This window comes from Penicillium crustosum, assembly GCF_028827405.1.
Source record: "Penicillium crustosum strain IBT 35664 chromosome Unknown utg000001l_segment0_segment0, whole genome shotgun sequence".
Taxonomy (NCBI): domain Eukaryota; kingdom Fungi; phylum Ascomycota; class Eurotiomycetes; order Eurotiales; family Aspergillaceae; genus Penicillium; species Penicillium crustosum.
The window spans coordinates 6,824,523-6,842,139 of record NW_026623122.1 but is presented as its reverse complement, the minus strand read 5'-3'; the positions used below and the strand labels follow the sequence as shown (position 1 = coordinate 6,842,139).

Below are 17,617 nucleotides of genomic sequence, written 5' to 3'. Positions count from 1 at the left end.
CTTTTGTTTCAGCTGCAACATCTGTGAGCAGGGGATGTCCTAGGGGATCATCGGGTTACATATCATGATCATAATCCTGACAGGTGAAGAATTCTGCAACTTCTCGGATTACGATTAGTTCACAAGACGTTCCGAGATAATCCGCTCCTAATGTCTGAACATTTTGGATTTCAAGTTGATTTTTTTTCGCGAATCCAGACTCAAAAGGCCTGAAGATTTGGTTCGGCAGGGTCTAGTTCTCCAGTTCGTGGATTCCAGATTCCAGACCCAAACACACAAAGGGGGTTTGGTATTCTCACGTGAGAAAATGGTACAAATTTGATACTCCGTACTCCGTATAAAAAGTAAAAGAACATTGGAAACTTCGAATTTCTAGAATTAGGACCTAGAACCTGTATTCTTTCCGTATATGGAGATAGAAAAGATCAAAATAGCACAAGATAGCATGCAGAGTGGCGAAGTCGATTTAGGCCCACCACAGACGGGATGGGCTCGCTAGTTGGTCGCCCTAGTCGCAGTAGCGTAGTAGCGGTAGTAGCGCAGTCAGAGGATTCCCAGACACGGAGTAGATCATAGTGCTCCGTACGGAGTACATTATTGAATATCATAATATATCAAAAAAAGAGAACATTTTACTCCGTAGAGAAATAAGAATAGGAAGGGGAAAAAAAACAATACACGAATAGAAAAAAAAAGAAAGCAAATAGTCCAAAAGCCCCGAAAAAATCCAAATCCAAAAGCCAAGAATTTCAGTTGGTCCGAGTGGTTGACTTCTCTGTCTCCCCCGGCTCCCCTCAGTAAACTCGTCACACTAAAGTCTCAAACTCCTCCCTTCCCCCAACTTGACTTTCTCATCCTACAAAACATTTTCTTTCATCTATAATACAAACCTCTTCTGACTTCTTATCATCTTCGGGTTGAAGAGAGTCTGCTGTATCCGCTCCCCATTCCTTGCCCATCCTCGCCGGGTAGCGAAACGGATTGATCAAACAACGAGGTGGCCCGACAGGGCTGCCAGACCGATAGGAAATGTCTGGTCATATTTCATCAGAGCATTCTCGCTCTAATTCACGATCCTCTTACACGCCACGGTCCCCCAGGGATTTCACACCTCGCCACTCCTTCGGTCGCACCTCCATCTCCAATCCAAATGTCTTCGCAGACGAATACTCATTAGAAACCATTGACTCCGATCGCATCGAACGGCCCCACAGTCCCTCGTCCATTGCATCCTCCTCTACTCTTCGTGAAAACACCCAGTCAAGGACCACTAGCACAGCCCCGACCGAGAACGAGAACCCTTTTGGTGATGACGCTCGGGTGTCCTTCGATGAACCTCATCGGTCAAGTCTGCCCCAAAAGGGGTACGCTTTCGCCAATAACCGTAACTCAACCTCATCTCTCAACTCGACGCCTTCCATGATCCAACGAAATCAAAGTGTTTCTTCCCGTTTCTCGATTCCCCGCGCTCTCAGCCCCTACACCGGAGCCACCGGACCCAGCCATCCATATGGTATGTATCCACAAGTTGGGGTCAGCCGGTCGCCCAGTGTCGGTAGTACTTCGACGATACGCCCAATCGAACGTCCACTTGAAGAATCAACTGGTCCACAGCACCCCTACGCGATGTACTCGCAGAATGTGGTTGAGGAAGGAATAGATGACGATATCATCCCAGTCGGATTCCCAGGCCATAACCCACCATATCAACCGCCCGCTGGTCGTCAGGCTGATGATGTGGGTGATATCATTGGACCAGATGGTCATGCAGAGCCGCTACCGCCCTATTCCCGCTATCCAACTGGTGCTGTGCCCAAGCCTCCAGGGGCTGAGACGACGGCCGATCTCAACCCCCCAACAGACGAATACCGTCTCAACAATGAAAGTCCAAGAGCACCACCGATTTCAGAAACCTCATCAAGGCCTTTGGTGCCTGAACATTCTGGTGATGATAACAATGGTGGGAATGGGCATGGGCAGGAAAGAGTCGCTGCGACTACAGGCATCATGGCCTTTGAAGAAAAACTCAAACGCAAGGGGAAACAGACCGCATGCTGCGGCCTGCCGGTGTGGACGTTTGTCCTCATTGCGACTGTTATGCTCATTGGAGGGTGTATTGGAGGTGTCATTGGTGGTGTTCTTGGAACTAAGAAAGCCGCAGAAGCTGAAAAGCAAGAACATCAAGAAGCTCAAAAGTCCAGCGCCTTACCGATTATAACCGTCACTGCAACCCCTCAGATGGATGCGTCCTTGATATCCACCCCCACTTATCTCAAACAAGTACCTACCGGCCACTATATGGTTCCTTCCGGTTATCAGAATGGATCAGGCCTTTGTGTGGACGAGGCGAATTTCGGGAAAGCCTGGAAATGCTTGCAAGCGCCGAGCAAATTCAAGATTTCAGTCGGCGAATACAAAGGTCACCATTCTATCAGTTTCGACGACGTTACTCCAACCCCGACCTTTACATATGGTCCCCAGCCACCGTATTGGTCTTCGTCGCCTACGCAAGCATTGAGCATGGCAATTGATACCACGGATATTGGCATGGGCCCTGCTCTGTTCTTCATTTCTCCGTTCGACAAGTTGGTCATTGTCCCAGACGATACATTCTCTAACTCCCTTTCCAAACGCGCGTGGGTGGACGACGGATGGGCAGCTGCAAACGCCTACAAGAACCTGAAGCAGACTGCAGAAGTCGGCGACAAGCCGTGGTTCTGTTGGTGGAATAACACAATGATGGAGTTCTTCTTGTACGTTAACCAGTCCACGTCGCAGTCGTTGAGCACCACCGCTTCCACCAACAGCGACATGGCAGCAAGCACAGCTGGCATAACTGCTGATTCCAAACGCGATGAATCCACTTCCGATTACCCACGGAGGATCAAGATGGAGGAGCGTCGAGACGACCCGTCACGGGAAGCTCCTTACTGTCAGCAAATGCAAATTCGCAAGGACGGGGGGTTGGCACTTCTCTCGGGCAACATCATCAACATCAAAGAGAATGAGCCCACGCCAACTACTACCTACACCAATTATAAAGGTGGCACTGCCCAGACATACACTGCCCAGGCATCTTACGCCAGCCCGTGCTACTGTGTGTCTCTGACTGACTAGTTGGATTCAACCTGAAACAATATCATTTATTCATTGTGGTCCCTCCTGCTGCGGACATAGGCGTTGGCGTTGGATTGGCCAGCGAACTGGTCTCAAACTCATGTGCACATGACCGTCTTCCTTCTTGACTGTGTGATTTTATCTTCCTCTTGTCCCCGCAAGCTACTGGCCTTGCGGGATGTTTCGTTTCTTGCATTCTCCGTGACTATGCCTCTCCCTCTTTTTTTTTGCCGACTGTCATTGCGGTATGACATGATTCTCGTTACTTTGCGAGTTATTCTTTCATTTTTCTGGGCTATATTTACTCTATCTTTTGATCGGCTCTTCTTACTGGTGTCGAATCTGGCGTTCATTGGATTGGTATGGTTTAGGTACTGCGATATGCTTGATCATATATCGTTCTCGTCTGCTATGTTCTATGTTCTTAGGATGCTAGGTTAAATTTTATCCTATCTTAGCATTTGATGAAGAAGTAGTTCTATCATCATCTCTCTCAATAATATTGGAAGATGGAAAATATATTTTGCTTAACCCTGTTTAGATAACATAGCGTATTGGCTTTTAAAGAATTCCTACCCCGTGAATCTCAGAGGAAGAGTATATATATAGGAGAGTCGAAGCTGAAGTACTTCATATTCTAATTTCGCTGGGTTATCCTCGGACTACAACTTTGTAACAGGTATTGCTTCATTAGCGTAGGTAGGCATAGCATTCACGGACCCGTGCAGCGGCATGTGGGTACCCCAGAGTAGCTGACTCAGCCAACCATCACGTGCATAGACACCACACGTGACTGTCTTCCATCCCCAGCATGCAGGTTGGAAATGATGGACAATGACCGACAAAGGAAGAAAAAATCACACAATCATCAAGTCTAAAATAGGGTAAAGCTCAAGCACTCCTTCGACACTTGAAAGGCGGCAAGGTGTGCCTTATATCCCCCGGTGCCTGATTGGGAGCTCCCGCTCGACACCTGAGGCAGGCACACTTCCGACAACTCGCACCTTGCACCCCATTCCTCTTGCAACCTCTCCATCTCATCGTTCCCCCATCCATTCCTCTCCCACAGTGTCATCTTCTTTCCCCAATACCCTCCCTCTCTCGATATCGCATGATCTCACGTCTATCTCATTGATCTGCTTTATCGATTTCCCCCCGTTTATTGCGCCTGTGACTCTTAAAAATCTGTCTTTGGACCTCCAGATCAAATGATCGCGTCTCCTAGATGACCTTCCCTCCCCCTCACCCTTCCGCCCAATCGTCGATTGCTTCTGGCACCGATAAATCTTCTTCGACCAGGACCGATATTGGTGCCTGGGGTCGGTCCGTGTCGCAGTCCGGCGCACGTCGTGGGTTGACTCCACTCGCGACCAACATATCCTCCGCCGCTCCCCCACGGCTTCCCGGGGCTTGGACGCAGGCCTTGGAGTTTCGACACAGTCTTCTTTTTCTGCCGTGCTGAGCTCTGCCAGGGGTCTCTCCGGTGGAAGTCCCAAGCATACATCTTCGCCCTTCACATCACTGCAATCTGGCTCACAACAGCACGCAACAACCCTCTCGTCTCCTAAGTTCCGAGCTCACACCCCTTCCATAGGGTCCCATTTGGCCTCTGCTACAGGCTCCACCCCGGGTGGAGGAGGTACTGGGGGAGGAGGTGGTGGGCCGGGATCTTCCAGAGGCGTCTTCTCGCCGCTCTCGTCCGGAACAACCGTGAATTCTCCCACAGGCTTCGCTTCTGACAAGCCGGGCTCAATAGCCGCCCACTCGAGCCAATCGTCGCTCACCAAAATCTCCATTGCTCAGGTGTTCCTGTTGCTGGATTCTATTACAGAGAAGGAAGGAAAAGAGAAGTGGGAGACAAAGGCTGCCCAGATACACAAGGTTGGTGGTACTGCCATATATCTCAAACCCCACTCGATTCTAATTACCGCAGCTTGTGACATCAAACGGAATGGAGGTCTTTTCCAAGTACTTTCGCCGCCTCCTAACAGGAAATGCGCCACAAATCTTCCCGGGCGTCAACAAGTCCGTTGAGAATGCGGGCAACTACCCCCTCCTTGTCCAGGAGCTGCAGAAAGTGTCTTCCGACATGGAGCAAGCTCAGAAAATCGCTGAGACAGTAGATACGTCTGAAGGAGATATCTTCCGCGATTTCGACCTTTCTACTTTCCTGGATCATTTCCGTCTCGACCCAGTTGTCAAGGTTGCACTTGCCTTGGCCTTTAAGTTGACCAGCAAGTCAGATCTTCGTGCTAAAGGTATGTTTGCTGCTTTACGCCTCTTGATTATCTCTAACCATCCCCGATAGCCGATGCCATCCTCTCAAATTCCATTGCCCCTTTCTTGCAGAGCTTGGCGAGTCCCAACGAAGTGACCAAGGATTATCACAACTCCTTCCTTGGCATGACGATTGAACGTTTCATCCTATACCCTCCCCGCAATTTTACCGACGATGTCAAGGCGAAACTTGTTTACGCGGCCAATCTGCGATACCAAAAACTTGGCTTGGATATGCCATTCGAAGTTTCCTCTGCCCTACAGATGTTCAATTTTGTCAACCCTCAATATGTCCTCGTGCGACAGCTTCACGCCAAGGGAGCTCGTGCCACTGCAAATATCGAGACAATAAGTGAATTGCTAAATTCAGACCAGAAGAACTGGGGCGAAGAACATCTAGCCAGCGCTCTTCTCTTCATGATCTTGTCGCAATATTGGGAACAATTCTCACTGGAGACATTCCTAAGTGCATATAACGACAAGCCTATCAATTGGCCCCTGGTGCTCCGCCATTTCGATCGTGAGGGCCTCCGAGTGGATCCTAAGCAATTCGCCAAATTGTACAGCGTTCTTTCCACCATGTCTGTCGACGACTCGTCTTTGGATGTTCAAAAGCTTTGGGGTGGAGACTGGGAGCACCGTGACACGCAGATGTCATTCCTGACAGCTTTTGTGGCCTCTCGGATCGACCCATCGCACATCACGAATCTTCGCGCAACTTTCCCCACTGACTTCTTTGAAGATGCCCCTGATATCGTCAAATTGCAAGGCGAGCGTGCGGCAAAGTCACCTCTTCGGTCCATGGACGCTATGAAGGCAATTTTCGACCTTGCTTTGTTCTCTCAGGCTTCGTGGGCTGCGACAGAAAGCCAGCTCCTTATAAAAGCGGTTGTTCAATTCGATTTGCCAGTCTTCCTCGTTTCCGCTCTTGCTGTTCCCCAGCCGTGGTCGAGTGTTCAGCAGAGCTTTGTGCTGCGCACATTCATTGTCTTCATCTCGAAGCAAGAGGATGGGTATCAGCTTGCTCTCCACGGCGCCTGGCGACAAGATCGACAATGGGTAGCAGAGCAGCTTTTCACCACCTTCACACAGGATCCCACGTCCACCGCTGTGATCTATGAGCACGCCGCGGCATACGGATGGCTCGATTACCTCCTTGGGTTCACCAACGGTCTTGCCCTCGATCTCGCCTGCTACTCTCACCGCAAGAGTCCCTTCGACCTTGAGCAGTGGGTTCGGAATGCCGCACAGAAAGGCGCTATTGATATGGGTGGTCTGCTTTCCAAATTCCTGCGAATCAAAGCCGAGGACGAATTGCATGTCCAGCGGAAGGAGCAGTCCGCCCATCAAATGGTTAGCCTCGCAGTCAAGACTGTTTATACGCTTTTGTCTGTATTGGAGGAATACGTTGGAGACCGCGAAAATCTCACCCCCGTTCAACGAATTTGCATCCAGACATACCCTCGCCTGATCAACTACGGCGAAGGGTTCGATGATATCATCGACGCCAATGGGGAGAACGGCAACACGTTGCCTGACTCAATTGACAAGCAAATGCAAGAGCTCTTTGGCAAAATGTACCACGAGGAACTCTCGCTGCGTGAGATGCTGGAGTTGATGCGCAAATACAAGTCTTCGCGGGACCCCACAGAACAAGATCTGTTCGCCTGCATGGTACACGGCCTGATCGACGAATATCATTGCTACCATGAGTACCCGCTTGAGGCTCTGACCAAGACTGCAGTCATGTTTGGTGGCATCATCAACTTCCGTCTTGTTGACGGCATCACGTTGAAGGTCGGTCTCGGTATGATCCTCGAGGCTGTCCGCGAACACGAACCCCATGACCCGATGTACAAGTTCGGTGTGGAAGCGATTGAGCAGTTGATCAACCGTCTTCCTGAATGGGCTGGGTTCTGCCATCTGCTCTTCCAAATTCCCTCTCTTCAAGGTACCCCCATCTACCAAAAGGCAGAGGAGGTGCTCCGTGAACAAGGAAATCAGATTGGCGAAGCGGAGACAGGACCCTTCGATGGTCTTGCTTCTGTGCCCCTGACCAATGGCAATTCAATCGACTCTCCCATCGGCGATGGCTCTGTGCGTAAGTTCCGTGCTGTTCAACTTGACCCGCCTCTTCGATCTGAACTCTACGAAGACCCGGATGAAGACATCCAGGACAAGATTCTTTTCGTTCTCAACAATGTTTCGGAGCAGAACATTGACGAGAAACTTGAAGATCTTCAAGAAGTGTTGCGCGACCAACACCACCAGTGGTTCGCCGCGTACCTGGTGGAAGAACGTGCGAAATTGCAACCCAATTTCCAGCAGCTGTATCTTGACCTTCTTGGGCGCATTGGAGACAAGATTCTTTGGGCTGAGGTCCTGCGAGAGACCTATGTCAGTGTCGCTAAGTTGATCAACTCAGAAGGCACATTAACCTCGTCCACTGATCGCGGTCACCTGAAGAACCTTGGTGCTTGGCTTGGTTCGTTGACTATTGCCAAAGACAAACCTATTAAGCACAAGAACATCTACTTCAAGGGCCTGCTCCTTGAGGGCTATGACACCCAACGCCTCATGGTTACGATCCCCTTCACCTGCAAAGTTCTCGTGCAGGCTACCAAATCCACGGTCTTCAAGCCACCTAACCCCTGGCTGATGGATATTTTGGGCCTGCTGTTGGAGCTTTATCATTTCGCTGAATTGAAGCTCAATCTCAAGTTTGAGATTGAAGTCCTCTGTAAAGATCTTGATCTCGACCACAAGACAATTGAGCCTGCAATCGTCATTCGTGATCGTGCTGCACATGTCGAGGAACCACTGCCCACTGTCAATGCCCCAGAGGGTCTTACTGAGCCATTTGAGGATCTGTCCCTCAGCGCTATCAACCCGGCTATCCGGAACGAGAGGCTGTCTCCTGCCGCCATCATGTCAACACTGCCAAGCCTGGACAAGATCCTTGTCCTGCCCTCATCGGCGAGCAGCATGGTCGATCCCACCATTCTCAAACAGATCGTGCACACCGCAGTCGAGCGTGCCATTGCCGAGATCATTACTCCCGTCGTTGAGCGCTCTGTCACTATTGCGTCCATTTCCACTGTGCAGCTTGTTTCCAAGGACTTTGCCATGGAACCTGATGAGGAACGTGTGCGCCATGCCGCGGGCATCATGGTTAGACAACTTGCCGGTAGCCTGGCACTCGTCACCTGTAAAGAGCCTCTCAAGGTTAGCATGACCAACTACATCCGCATGATTCAGCAAGACTATTCCGAGCAGCCTATGCCCGAGGGCTTGATTCTTATGTGTGTCAATGATAACCTTGATGCTGCCTGTGGCATTGTCGAGAAAGCGGCAGAGGAAAAGTCGCTGCCTGAGATCGAGAAGGTGATTGAGCCTCAATTGGAGGCCCGTCGTCGCCACCAGGCTAGTCGCTCTAACGATCCTTTCATTGATCCTTCAATGAACCGTTGGGGATTGTTCATTCCGGAGCCTTACCGCCAAGCACCAGGTGGTCTCAACAAGGAGCAACTTGCCATCTACGAAGAGTTTGCCCGTCAATCTCGAGGCCCAGCGCCATCCACTGATGCATCGGCCGGCCGTCAGCTCCCCGACGTGCTTGGAGAATCCTACCCTGCTATTCCAAACCTTTCCACTCCGGCTGAGCAGCCAGCCATCCCTCACAGAACCCCCCAGACGCAGCCTGCTGTTTCTCAAATGCCCCCCGTTCAGACCAACGGGTTCCTCGATGCTCAAAGCCCCCGGGAAAGAGTTGAAAGTCTAGTCTCCGACCTACAGCAATCTGCTCGCACTGCCCCTGAAGAACACGTCAAGGATCTTGGCAGAGATAGTGCAGTTCTTCAAGAATACAACCAAGCATTGCGCAGCATTCTGGGCGCGACGAACGGAGAGGAGCTAGCACGACTCACCTCCTTGAAGGTTTGCACCCTTCTGTATTCCCAGCCACATGGATCCCTCGAGATTGAAGTTCTCGTGCACCTTCTTGCCAAGTTGTGTGATATGTCCAGTCTCATTGCTCGGTACACATGGGCACTACTCTCCGAAGTTGATGATGAGCACATGTTCAATGTGCCGGTCACCGTTGCTCTCATTGACGCAGGTCTCCTGGACATCCGTCGGGTCGATACGAACCTGACCCGACTCATTCAATCCAGGAATGTGCCCGCTTTGGAGTTGCTGGGTAACCTGATGGATCGTGTTCTTTTCAATGAGGAACCCTCGGCCCTTAGATCAGACTTCTCCGGCAGTCTAGATGCCATGAGCCAATGGCTTGCCGAGGATGCCAGCGTGGCCCCAGGCCTTGAAATCGTGCGAAAGCTGCGCGAGTCCGGTATTCCCGAGGTCGTCAACACTCTCCTCAGTGACCAAGCCAGATCCAAGCGAGACCAAATGGAGTACATATTCAGCGAGTGGATCGGTATTTACAAGGCCCCCGGTGCAACCGACCGCACCTTCCACTCTTTCCTTCAGGACCTCCACAACCGCCAAGTGATGAACAACCAGGAGGATTCCGCACTATTCTTCCGTCTCAGCATCGACATTTCTGTCGCCATGTTTGAGCATGAGTCTCAGAACCCCAACGGCAGCCTTGACGAGGCCTTCCTCTACATTGATGCTCTCGCTAAGCTCGTCATTCTTCTCGTCAGATTCCAGGGCGAGAGCGCTGGCGCCGTCAAAGCCAGCAAGGCTACGTACTTTAACTCTATTCTGTCTCTCTTGGTCCTGGTCCTCAACCACCACCAGGTCATGCGAGGAGAAGCTTTCAACCAGCGCGTATTCTTCCGTCTCTTCTCAAGCATCCTGTGCGAGTATTCCATGAACGGCCTCCAGCACACTGAGCAGCACCAAGGAATGATTTTCGCATTGGCTAACAAATTCCTCTCCTTCCAACCCCGTTATGTGCCCGGGTTCGTTTATGGCTGGCTTTGCTTGGTCTCCCACCGCGTCTTCATGTCTGACATGCTCAACATGCCTGATCGTGCAGGATGGGCACCTTACTGCGAAATCATGCAAGCCTTGCTGTCCTACATGGGCGAGCAACTAAAGGCTGCCAACATCACATACGTTGCCAAAGATCTATACAAGGGCGTTCTCCGTATCTTGTTGATTCTGCACCACGATTTCCCCGAGTTCGTGGCTGAGAACCATTTCCAGTTCTGCAATGTGATCCCGGCCCATTGCGCTCAGCTTCGCAACCTTGTCCTCAGTGCATACCCCTCCTCGTTCCAGAAACTTCCTGATCCTTTCCGCGAAGGCTTGAAGGTCGAGCGTATCGAGGAGATGCGGGAAATACCCAAGATTGCTGGTGACATCGTTGCTCCTTTGCAGCTCGCCAACATCAAGGACGTCGTTGATGGTGTGCTCCAGAACGAGAGCATCTCTGAGTCTGCTGTTCAGCAGCTTTGCGATGCCATTCTTAACCCTGATACCAAGGACACAGGCCTCTTCTTTGTCCCTATCGAGGTGGATGTCGTCCTGGTTAATGCGCTTGTATTGTATATTGGCCAACAAGCCGCAGTGGAGCATGCTTCCAAGGGCAACACCCGCAGCGCCTTTGAGAACTCGACTCATGCTGCTCTTCTGGAGAAGATCGCCCAAGTTCTGCGACCTGAAAGTCGCTACTACTTGCTTAGTGCAATGGCCAACCAGCTTCGCTACCCCAATAGCCACACCTACTTCTTTAGCTTCACCATCCTCCGTCTGTTTGGTGTGGACTACTCTGAGCAAGATGACTCGGATATTCGCCAGCAAATCATTCGTGTGTTGTTGGAGCGACTGATTGTCCACCGCCCGCATCCATGGGGTCTGATCATCACCTTGCAGGAGCTCCTCCAGAACCGGAGCTACTCATTCTTCCGCCTCCCCTTTATTCAGGCGGCACCTGAGGTAAGCTAACCACCAATCTTCTCACAATCTCGCGATACTAACAACTCAGATCGGCCGTCTTTTCGACGCTCTTCTCCAACACATCCAACAACAGAGCCCTAGGCCCATCACCTAAGATTCTCTGGGCTTCTCAACCTCCTCTCCTTCCATATATCTCTCCTCAAGTTCTTTCTCTGGTGACTCGGGCGGTACAGGAGTACTTCGTTGCATGTAATTTTCACGGGGTTCTCTTCCGCAATTGCTCCTTTGCGCCTTTTTCCATTTTATCTTTTCAGTTTCATGTTACGGCAGGGGTTAGCCGCGGTGATGGCATGCATATTTACCTTTTTCTCTTACGATTTCCGCATGACTTGAGGTTCCATGATATTTTTTCGCGTCTCATGCTCCCCGCGACCTGTAATGATAAGACTGTAAAAGCTGGAGTTGACGGTGTCTTCATTATCTGCATGGGGAAATGCTAATTTACTATTCTTATGATCATTGTAGCTTCTTTTTGGAACCTCCATATGGCTTCATATAGTTTAATGAACCGCATCTCTTTGTCACTCAAACTTCCTAGGACTCACGCCCTAGACTGGATATATCTATAAGGGAATAACCCCTAGAGGTCTCGTCTATTTGTAGGCGTACAACTATCAGATGCTAAAGAAAGGGGAAAGGAATTGGTAGATATCATCGTATGCACATAGTTGTAGGGCGAAGCTTCCAAGGTTGGACGGAGACCTCGGTGCAGATAACGACGATAACAGGATAAGCCTCAAGAGACCTCAACTTCCAGGCTTGTTTCTGCCAACTATTCTCTCTACAATGGCGGACTCGGAATTTGGAGAAGAGTCCGAATATGGCTCATCTTCTGCTAGGGCAGTCATCATGGTGGGTATATTGATGCACGTTTCCCAATTGTAACTGACGCAAGACAGGACGCGGTCCTCGCGCCGTTTCGCGCGCTGGTATCGAAGTCCGCCTTACGGCTATACCTAAACACGCTGCTGTTCATGGGCGCCGCAGCGTTCCTAATAGGAATCTCCGCAATTGCCTATGGCATCTTCTATTTCAAATTCATCCCCACGGTCGGACTACAGCGCGAAGTCCATCTACAATTCGGGTACGATCACATTCTCCACAACCAGGCACGGAGCTTAACTAACTCGCGCATAGCAATGGCAACCCCTGGGGCACAGCAAACTTTGACTCTGAGTTCGTGGCTCTCCAGCCCTACGACGTATCCGTGACTCTCGAGCTTCCGCGCACACCCTCGAACCTCGATACAGGCAACTTCATGCTCGACCTCACCCTCTTCTCCTCCCGCCCCGCGTCATCCCTCCTACCCGGTCCGAATAATGCCCCCATCTCGCAGGCCCGCCGCCCTGCTATCATGACCTATGCTTCACCGCTGGTGGATGTTGCCCGCAGAGCAGCGCGTATGCCCCTCTATGTTGTTGGCTGGTACCGGGAGTCGGAGACGCTGGAGGTGCCGATGATGGAAGAGCTTGAGTTTGCGAAGGGGGTGCAGAATCTACCGCAGAGCCTGCGACTGGAGATTCAAAGTGACTTGAAGATGCAGATATATACGGCTCGGGTGGAATTCCGTGCTAGGCTTACGGGGCTTAGGTAGGTCCTTTTTGGGAGATCGGGATGTTTGATATGTGGCTAACAGATTGACAGCTGGCTTATGTATCGCTGGAAGATTACTTCTTTTATTGTTTTCAGTTCTCTGTTCTGGTCTGTCTCCATACTCTCTGCTGGCTTGACGTGGCTGGCGATGACTTGGGTTCTGGGGACTGAGCCTAAGAATGAGATTAAGGAGGAGCCGGAAGACTCTATCAAAGAAGATCCCGAGGAACAGGATACTTCTGATGAATCTTCCGAGGTCAAAAAGGAGGAGCCGGAGGAGCAGGAAAGGACGTTGCTTTCTAGTTATCCGGCTGAGGGCAATGAAGGTGGTGCAGGCTCTGGACTAGAAAGCGCGGAAGCTCGTGGAGTACAGAGACGGCGGAGTCATTTGACACAAACAGATTGAAAGTGATTTCATTGGTCTAGCTAGTCTGGTTGGGTGCTATATGGTGTAATGTCGTTATGATATAGTGTGAATGGCATTGTGGATCATTTGGGCCGATGGCGACAACGCAAAGCGGGGGAAACTTTCTTCCCCTCCATTCTTCACATCTCAACCACCCCACCCCCAATGCATATCCTGGTATGTAGATATAGTTCTTACAGTGTCAATTTGGAGACTCATCTCTGTCTAGGTCACCAACGACGACGGTCCTCCGTCAAACCAGTCGTCGCCGTACGTGCATTCGCTCGTTCACTCGCTTCAGTCTGCCGGCCACACGGTCTCAGTCATTCTCCCGCACCAGCAACGGTCATGGATCGGTAAAGCGCACATCGTAGGCGCATCCGTGAAACCTACCTATTTCCGTCCCGGAACGCTCCACCAAGAAGATGGGACAATACACCATCTGCCCCGGGGCAGTGATGGTGAACCCGACGAAGGCGACGAATGGGTTCTGATCGACTCCACTCCCGCAAGCTGTGTCCAGATCGGTCTATATCACTACTTCAAAGAACGTGGCCCTATCGATGTCATTGTGTCTGGTCCAAATTATGGCCGCAACACAACCGCACTATTCGCATTGTCGAGTGGAACCATTGGCGCGGCGATGGAAGGTGCCTGCTGTGGCAAGCGGTCAATTGCTCTGTCGTATGCTTTCAGCTCTCGAAACCATGACCCTGTTATTATCGCAGAGGCCTCAGCCCATTCGGTCAAGGTGATTGAGCACCTTTGCGCGAACTGGTCAGACGAGGTACACCTCTATAGCGTCAATGTTCCCCTTGAACCTGGAGTTAGTGAGAATAAGGTATTATATACCAACATGCTGCAGAATACGTGGACCGGGAGCTGCTTCCAGGCTGTCGACCCTACGGCTGCAGACGACCCCGACTTGCAAGAAAAGCTGCTGCGCGACGGAGGCGAGACGGAAGCAAAGAAACCGGATCAGACTGTCGGTAATAGCGAGAAGTCGGCATATGGACCCCGAATTCAACACAAGCATTTCAAGTGGGCTCCGAGCTTCCAGGATGTTTACCGAAGCGTGGAGGAAAGTGAGCCTGGTAATGATGGCTGGACCGTCAAGGAGCAAATGACTAGGTTTGTCCAATGCCCTTCTGGTTATGAACATCGACTGACTTTTCACAGTGTCACGCCTCTCAAGGCAAATTTCATGCTCGCACCCGGTATTTCGGGGGAGATTAAGCTGTGAGTGAAGACTTTGACATGATGGGAGCATGGTATGGAGGGTTCTATCCGAAATCTACATGTTGCATGCACTTTAGATATCTGGCTTAGCTGTTAGATACCATGTCCCCTCCCCTTTGATCTGCTTTTCTTCTTGTATTGGCGCCTTTTCTGATAGATGGAGATCTTGTAGATCGGCTAATCAACCCTCGTTGTACTCCCTCGTCGACTGCGATGACTCCTACGTGCAAGAAATGGTTGACCGGGCATTGACCCGTCGCTTGGGAAGTGCCTCCAAGCGTGTGTCTTCTGTGTCCGAACTACCGGACTCTTCCGCACCACTTTTCCAGTACCGCGAATATGAGCGCCTCGACTTCGATCATATCATGTCCAGATCCTCTACGTCTCTTTCAAGCGCCTACATCATCCGGAAAGCTTTGATTCGCAAGCACTATCTCTCAAACACAGTGGCCAATTGGATCTCAAAACACCCTGATAGCATCCTACGACACCACTTCAAGCCCGCCTTCGATTTCGAACTCGACTATGCCGAATTCCTCGACGATGCCCTGCTAGAAGCATACGAGCTGAACGACAGCCTAGCCAAGAACGAAGAGCGACCCGACTCTGAAAAGGAATGGTGGATCCTCAAGCCCGGTATGAGTGACCGAGGTCAGGGAATTCGCATCTTCAACAGCGAAGACCAGCTACGCGAGATCTTCGAGGAGTGGGAAGAAGACTCAGACGACGAGAGTGGATCTGAGACGAACGCCGACGACGACGCAGAAGCCGACGGCAGTGCTGGCTTAGACACAGGAATCGTCACTTCCCAGCTCCGCCACTTCCTCGCACAGCCCTACATCGACCCTCCCCTCCTCCTCCCGTCGTCTGCGAATCGAAAATTCCACATCCGCACCTACGTCCTCGCCTCTGGCTCCCTCAAAGTCTACGTCTTCAAGGAGATGCTTGCGCTCTTCGCTGCCAAGGCCTACTGCGCCCCACACGAAGAAGTAGATGACGTCGCCGACCTCGCTCGTCATCTGACCAACACCTGTTTCCAGGAAGGCGGTAGCTCGAACGAAGGCAGTGTGCGTCGCTTCTGGGACCTCGACCATCACGTCCCCGGTCTCAGTGCAGACTGGAAGGAGAAGATCTTTGACCAGATCTGCTCGGTGACAGGTGAAGTGTTTGAGGCCGCGGCTCGGGGTATGATGGTTCATTTCCAGACTCTGCCTAATGCGTTTGAGTTGTTCGGTGTTGATTTCCTCGTTGATGCTACTGGAGACGTGTGGCTGCTGGAGCTCAACGCGTACCCTGATTTCGCGCAGACTGGTGAGAATTTGAAGGAGGCTGTTGTTGGGCGCTTGTTTGAGGAGGTGGTTGATGTTGCTGTCAAGCCGTTCTTTGGATTGGGTGATGGGGCTGGCACTGATGATATGAAGCTGGTTGCTAATATTGATCTCGGGAGACATGCTTAGAGATGGGATTAGAATAGATGATGATGTAGATATACCACTTGTGATACACAAGAATAAAAGTTTTGCTTTGGATATTTCATATAATCAGGTCTTTCCTCCTCTCTTATGGCACTTGTTCTGTCCAGTTATCTACATAGTCTTCCCGCTAATCAAAGACCGTTCGCTCGCTCAGGTATCATTCTTCCAGAAAATACGGCCCTCGAACAAACGGCGCGCTGTACTAAAGACCGTGGCAGAAGACAATGCCCCATCTACACCGAAATCGGCACCAACCAGCAGATTCCCACTGGCATGCCCGATCGTAATACCAGCACTGTCGACGGGATTCTCATCCACAACACCAGCCACTGTACTCTGCGGCACACGAGCAGCAGCAGCAAGCGCCAAAGCAACAGTAATCGGAACCGCCTTATGAGGCTGTCCAACAGAAAGAGCACGAGCCAAAAGATCAACATCAGCGGACGTCTGTTTCTGCTCAACATCTCTGGAATCGGTAGTAGAAGGGGCAGCCACAATACAGATCTTAGGAACACTACCGGGAACCGCTCCAGTCTCATCCGCAATACCCATCTTAACACCCGCCTGGCGACGAATAGAGTCCAAGCGCGACAACAAATCCGAACGAGCAGTGATCTCATCAGGAGTCAAATTCCCACTCACGTCGAGATCAACCGCCTGCACAAAGACACACGGATTGCCCACATCAATGCATGTAGCCTTGATGCCATCAAAGGTATCGACGACATTGCCGGTAGGCAAGAGTTTCCCCGTAACCGAGCCGGCGGGGTTAATAAAATCGAGCTGGACACGGGCAGCAGTACCAGCGACACCGTCAATAGCAAAGTCCCCACTGGTGGCCGCTTCGCCGTCAACAACAGGGAAGGATGAACGGATGATCTTGCCTGTGTTGGTGTTGTGGATGCGTACCGAGGTTGAATCCGAGCTGGGGTTCTCTAAGGGGAACACGTGTGAATCGACGGCGAAGGGGCCGACGGCGGAACTCATATTCCCGCAATTACTGGAATAGTCGACGTCGGTGTTCTTAATGCCGAGGGAGACGAAGGTGTAATCGACATCGGCTTCGGCGTGTGTCGATGCCCCGACTACGCAGACCTTTGAGAGGCTGGATAGTCCACCCCCTAGTCCGTCTAGTTGTCGGCCATGGGGATCTGGACTGCCGATTACACTGCGGAATATTGGGGCCCAGTCTTCTCTGTTCGGGGGTAGGTCTTCTTGCTTGAAGAAGACTGCGCGGGAGGTGCCGCCGCGGTAGTATGCTGCTGGTAGAGAGTGTTGCATTTTGGTTTGGAGATATCGTCGGCTACTGGGTGCTAATGGGGTCAATCGTGACCGGCATGGTAGGCGAGATAGTTGTTTGAACATGCTGGATTTATATAGTAACTTGGTTATTGTTTGGGAAAGATCATGTATGGTCTAAATACCAAGGTACCTCGGAGCCACTCCGCTGGCGGTGTCGGACCGTTCCGTTCGAGCGGATGGGCCGATTGACAGAGTACAAGGGTGTAAGATCGGATTTACAACACAAAAGAGGTCCAATTCATTGATTTTCGTGGAATTTGGCTAATGTATTCTATGGAATTTA

At 51.2% G+C, this 17,617-nt stretch overlaps 5 protein-coding genes across 5 annotated transcripts; 4 read left to right on the top strand and 1 right to left on the bottom strand.

The window, feature by feature from the left end:
* Nucleotides 1-1,029: 1,029 nt before the first annotated feature.
* Nucleotides 1,030-3,117, top strand: N7487_002595 (uncharacterized protein; the record flags this gene model as incomplete). Its single annotated transcript, XM_056870342.1, has 1 exon — nt 1,030-3,117. The coding sequence occupies one exon, from the start codon at nt 1,030-1,032 to the stop codon at nt 3,115-3,117; it is 2,088 nt and encodes a 695-aa protein (XP_056735126.1).
* A 1,225-nt stretch (nt 3,118-4,342) lies between these two features.
* Nucleotides 4,343-11,453, top strand: N7487_002594 (CCR4-NOT core subunit CDC39; the record flags this gene model as incomplete). Its single annotated transcript, XM_056870341.1, is given in 5 exon segments — nt 4,343-4,436; nt 4,454-4,998; nt 5,051-5,375; nt 5,426-11,298; nt 11,348-11,453. 5 exon segments carry the CDS (start codon nt 4,343-4,345, stop codon nt 11,411-11,413), a joined length of 6,903 nt encoding a protein of 2,300 aa, XP_056735125.1. The 3' UTR covers nt 11,414-11,453.
* A 652-nt stretch (nt 11,454-12,105) lies between these two features.
* Nucleotides 12,106-13,318, top strand: N7487_002593 (seipin; the record flags this gene model as incomplete). The annotated part of the gene is made up of 4 exons (XM_056870340.1): nt 12,106-12,171; nt 12,219-12,403; nt 12,457-12,909; nt 12,964-13,318. 4 exons carry the CDS (start codon nt 12,106-12,108, stop codon nt 13,316-13,318), a joined length of 1,059 nt encoding a protein of 352 aa, XP_056735124.1.
* Nucleotides 13,319-13,483: 165 nt separating this feature from the next.
* Nucleotides 13,484-16,014, top strand: N7487_002592 (uncharacterized protein; the record flags this gene model as incomplete). Its single annotated transcript, XM_056870339.1, has 4 exons — nt 13,484-13,495; nt 13,548-14,449; nt 14,498-14,557; nt 14,730-16,014. The coding sequence occupies 4 exons, from the start codon at nt 13,484-13,486 to the stop codon at nt 16,012-16,014; spliced, it is 2,259 nt and encodes a 752-aa protein (XP_056735123.1).
* A 168-nt stretch (nt 16,015-16,182) lies between these two features.
* On the bottom strand, nt 16,183-17,313 carry N7487_002591 (DUF453 domain protein; the record flags this gene model as incomplete). The annotated part of the gene is made up of 1 exon (XM_056870338.1): nt 16,183-17,313. The coding sequence occupies one exon, from the start codon at nt 17,311-17,313 to the stop codon at nt 16,183-16,185; it is 1,131 nt and encodes a 376-aa protein (XP_056735122.1).
* Between the last annotated feature and the right edge of the window lie 304 nt (nt 17,314-17,617).